Source organism: Dipodomys ordii, unplaced genomic scaffold (genome assembly GCF_000151885.1).
Source record: "Dipodomys ordii isolate 6190 unplaced genomic scaffold, Dord_2.0 Scaffold1, whole genome shotgun sequence".
NCBI classification, from domain to species: Eukaryota; Metazoa; Chordata; class Mammalia; order Rodentia; family Heteromyidae; genus Dipodomys; species Dipodomys ordii.
In genome coordinates this window covers 62,403,586-62,408,367 of record NW_012267217.1, presented here as the reverse complement: position 1 = coordinate 62,408,367, position 4,782 = coordinate 62,403,586, and the positions used below count along the sequence as shown (strand labels likewise).

Here is a 4,782-nt window from a genome sequence, read left to right as displayed (position 1 = left end):
AAAAGCCGGAAGTGGCGTTGTGGCTCAATTGGTAGAGCACCAGCCTTGAGCTGAAGAGCTGAAGGACAGCGCCCAGGCCCAGAGTTCAGGCCCACAACCGGACCCAAAAAAAAAAAAGAGGATACAAACAACTAACTGAACTTAAAAAGAATTCAAACAATTGAGCGACATAAAGAAGGCTGCAGGGTGTTCAATAGATGTAGAAAGTTTGAAAAAAATCACATTGATATTTCGGCAATGAAGACCTCAATAATCTAAATAAAAACTCAATTGAGCCGAGGGCCAGTGGCTCAAACCTATAATCCTTGCTACTCAGGAGATTCTGCTCTGAGGATCATAGTTCAAAGCCAGCCCTGATAGGAAGCCTATGGGACTCATCTCCAATAAACCACCAGAAAACCAAAGTGGTAGAGCACTAGCTTTGAACACAAAAGCTCAGGGACAGTGCACCGGCTTTAAGTTCAAGCCCCACAATGGAAAAAACAAAGAGAAGTGACAACTCACATTCAATGGCAAGCCCATTAGAATAACAGATTTTTAAATAGGAAAGCAAGACATATATATATATATGTGTGTGTGTGTATGTGTGTGTGTGTATACATATATGTATATATATGTATGTATATATATATATAAATATATGCGTATGTATATATATATACACATATATATGTAGAGATTGGGAGAGAGATCATCATGAAGCGGAACAGCAGGCTCCAGCTAGATGGCTCAAGAGCCAGGTTAGAGAGAGAAACATTTCGTGCTCCATACAGGAAATAGGAGTTAAAGACTCCTAAAACAACAGATTTCTCAACACAAACTCTAAATAAAAGGAAGAAATGGGAGACCAGAAATAAACCCACACAGCTACAGCCGTCTAAATCTTTGACAAAGGAGTAAAAAACACAGCACAGTGGTGCTAGGAAAGTTGGTTCTCTAGATGGGGGAAATTGAAACTAGATCCCTATCTCTCATTTTGTACAAATAACCTCCACATGAGTCAAAGATCTAACTGTCAGATCTGAAACTCTGAGACTAGCACAGGAAAATACAGGAGAAACTCTAGTCGATGTAGGCATAAACAATCATTTTCTGAATAGAACTTCAAATTCCCAGAAACAAAGAAAAAGAACAAGAATGGCAAAATGTGATTTCATCAAATTAAAAAGCTTCTCTGGGGGCTGGGAAGATTCAAGCCTCAGGACTGGAAATACACACACACACACACACACACACACACACACGAAAAAATAAAAAGCTTTTTCACCCAGGTACCAGTGGCTCATGCCTGTAATCCTAGCTACTCAAGAGGCTGAGATCTGAGAATCACAGTTCAAAGCCAATCCTGGCAGGAAAGTCCATGAGATTTTTTTTTTTTGGTTGGTTGTGGGGCTTGAACTCTGGTCCTGGGCACTGTCCCTGAGCTCTTCAGCTCAAGGCAAGCACTCTACTATTTAAGCCACAGAGCCATTTCGTTTTCTGGTGGTTAACTGAAGACTCTCACAGAGTATCCAGCCCGGGCTGGCTTTGAACCATGATCCTCAGATCTCAGCCTCCTGAGTAGTTTGGATTACTGGCAGAAGCCACTACCACCTTGCTACCATGAGATTTTTTTTTGGCTGGTTGCAGAGCTTGAACTCTGGGCTTAGGTGCTGTCCCTCAGCTCTTCAGCTCAAGGGGAGCTCTCTACTGCTTGAGCCACAGCACCACTTCCGGTTTTCTAGTGGTTTATTAGAGATAAGAGTCTCACGGATGTTCCTGCCCGGGCTGGCTTTGAACCTCGATCCTCAGTTCTCAGCCTCCTGAATAGCTAGGATTACAGGTGAGAGCCAGGGGCGCCCTGCTTACCATGAGATTCTTATCTCCAATTAACTGCCAGAAAACCTTCGGTGGCCTGTGGCTGAAAGTGGTATAGAACTACCCTTGAGCAAAAAGGAGCTTAGTGACAGCTCTCAGACCCTGAGTTCAAGCCCTATGACCGACAAAACAAAACCAAGTCTCACAGACTTTCTTTCCAGGTTGACTTTGAACCTTGATCCTCAGATCTCAACCTCCTGAGTAGCTAGGATTACAGGCATGAGCCACTGGTGTCCACTTCACCGAGACTCTCATCTCCAGTAACTATTCAGAAAGTGGGAAGTGGTGCTGTGGCTCAAGTGGTAGAGTGCTAGCCTTGACTAACAAGCGGCTCTGGGACAGCACTCAAGCCCTGGATTGGCAAAAAGAAAACACAGCAACAATAAAAACCCTTCTCCACAGCAAAAGAAACAACTACCAGAACCAAGAGCAACTCATAGAATGGGAGAAAAAATGTTGCCAGCTATTAATACTCAGAATATATAAAGAGCTCAAAAAAACTAAACCACAAAAGAATTAATAATCGAAGAAATATGTGGGCAAAGAAATTGAACAGAAAGAACTCCAAAGTACAAATGGCTAATAGATACCTGAAGAGATGTTCACCATCTGTAGTCATCAAGGAATGCAAATTGAAACCACACCAAGACCCCACATCTCTCTAGCAGGAGTAGCGGCCATCAATAAAATAACAACAGATGCTGGTGGGGATGTGGGGGAGAAGGAATCCTCCTCGGTGGCTGGTGGGAATGGGAGCTAGTGAGACCTCTTTCCCTCCACCGCTTGAGCCACACCTCCACTTCCAGCTTTTTTTGTTGTTATTATCGGAGCTGAGTCTCTTGGATTTGTCTGCCCGGGGTTGGCTTTGAACCATGATCCTCAGATCTCAGCCTCCTGAAGTAGCTAGGTACAGGCGGGAGCCACTGGCGCGGGCTCGGCTGGGTTTTGCGGGTCTGACACGCACCTGCTGCATTCCAGGCCTGGGGGCGGGGTGGGGGGGCAGACATGTCCCCAGCCCAGATGTGCTCTCCTCTTTCTCCCTTTGCCCACAACTGGCAAGCTTCTGAGTCACCCCAAGGAGCTCTCGGGGACAATCCCGTTTCCAGAACATTCTGGGCGCGCACGCGGTACCCACGGCACGGAAAAGGGATGGGGCGGCGCTTAGAAAATAAACGCTTGTGTTAATTTACTGGTGGGCAGGGCGCCATCGAGGCGCGGGGTGGAGCAGAGCTAAAGCCAGGCCGGGCAGGGGGGCGGGGGGCGGGGCCGGCCCGGGCTTCGCCGCTGTCAGTCAGCGTCCGGCCCCGCCTGCGTCCAGCGCGGGGTCAGGCGATTGGTCAGGAAGCGCACGGCCGTGCGGATGCCCTCCACCGTCCGGCGCTCCACCGACTCCAGCGCATGCGTGAGCGAGCGCACGGCCAGGCTGGTCCCCGAGGCCAGGCTGGAGGAGATGACGGAGCTGGCGCTGCTCAGGATGCTGGACATGGTGCGCAGGCCGGGCCCCGCGCCGTACAGCAGGTCGGCCGGGTTGCTGCGCCCCGAGGCCAGCAGGGCCGTGGCCATGCCCATGCCGATGCCCATCGAGCTGTCGGACCACACCAGGATGTCGGCCAGCGAGCTGATGCTGCTCTCGCCGCCGCCCAGCAGGCTGGTCATGGAGCGCATGTAGTTGTTCTCCTCGTCCGTCCCGTACATGCTGGGGTTCAGGGGTCGCCTCCCCCGGGACACCTGCTCCAGGCCTGGCGAGGATGGGGCGCTGCACGTCGGGGTCGGAGGGAAAGGCCAGGCCGGCAGGTCCCTGGTGAAAATGACTATGTCCTTCCCCGCCATGGTCTGCGGCTCCGCCGTGACCTGCGGCCCCTCCGTGACCTGTGGCCCTGTTGTGACCTCCTGCGGCCCCTCCGTGACCTCCTGCGGCCCCTCCGTGACCTCCTGCGGCCCCTCCGTGACCTCCTGCGGCCCCTCCGTGACCTCCGGCGGCCCCGCCGTGAGCTCCTGCGGGCACACCTCCACTTCCGAGTTGGAGGCCTTGGCGTCCTCCCCGCTCTCCGAACCGCTGGTGTGGGGTGAGCACGGGTCAGCAGCACCCCCGGAGGGCTGGCCCGACGGGGCCTCCGCTTCTGGGGTCGCTGGATCTGCTTCTGCCAGGGCCTCAGGAACGTCCACCGTCTCCGGGGCTTTGTCCTCCATCTCCGGGGCTTTGTCCTCCATCTCCGGGGCTTTGTCCTCCGTCTCCGGGGCTTTGTCCTCCGTCTCCGGGGCTTTGCCCTCGGTCTCCGGGGCTTTGCCCTCGGTCTCCGGGGCTTTGTCCTCCGTCTGGGAGCCGTTGGGGGACAGAGTGCGGCTTCTTATTTTCCGGGTGTTTTCAGCCAGCATGTCCCACACTGGGTTCTGGAAACCCACGAACAAGTTCCGGCTTGTGGACAAGATCACCGTGGTCTCTTCAAGGTTCTCCTGGCTGTGGCCGCCCCCAGCATCTCCCTGGTTTTGGTCCCCAGAGGTTGGCTTGGCCTTGCAGGTGGACTCCTCCAGGGAGGCCTGGTCTTCATCTTCTTCCTGGGCATTGGCTTCCGGGCGTGTTTCCTCTAAGACATCGTCAGGGACGGGTTCTAATACCAAGTACTCCTCAGGACTGTAGTCAGCTTGGTTGTCCAGCCAGACACAGGGAAGGCCATAGGGGGGGTTGTTAGTGGCCTCAGCCTCTTCTGGGGGCTGGGTGGTCATGTATGCCCCCTGCCACTTTTGATGGTGCAAGGTGTGGCTGAAGCTCTGCGGGGCTGGGCTCTCTGGGCCGTGAGGTCACAGGGGAGGCTGTGGGTAGCTGCTGATGTCACAGGCACCTCTAGAGCAAGGACCCTGAGCCTCCTGAGCTGCCCCCGCAGCTAGGAGTCTAGGAGACAGTTTGTAGACCAGTTTGTGGGTGCA

At 53.1% G+C, this 4,782-nt stretch overlaps 1 protein-coding gene across 1 annotated transcript; it reads right to left on the bottom strand.

The window, feature by feature from the left end:
* Positions 1–3,144: 3,144 nt before the first annotated feature.
* LOC105989277 (chromosome unknown open reading frame, human C2orf57) lies at positions 3,145–4,581 on the bottom strand. Its single transcript, XM_013021269.1, has one exon. The coding sequence runs from the start codon at positions 4,579–4,581 to the stop codon at positions 3,145–3,147; it is 1,437 nt and encodes a 478-aa protein (XP_012876723.1).
* Positions 4,582–4,782: the final 201 nt, after the last annotated feature.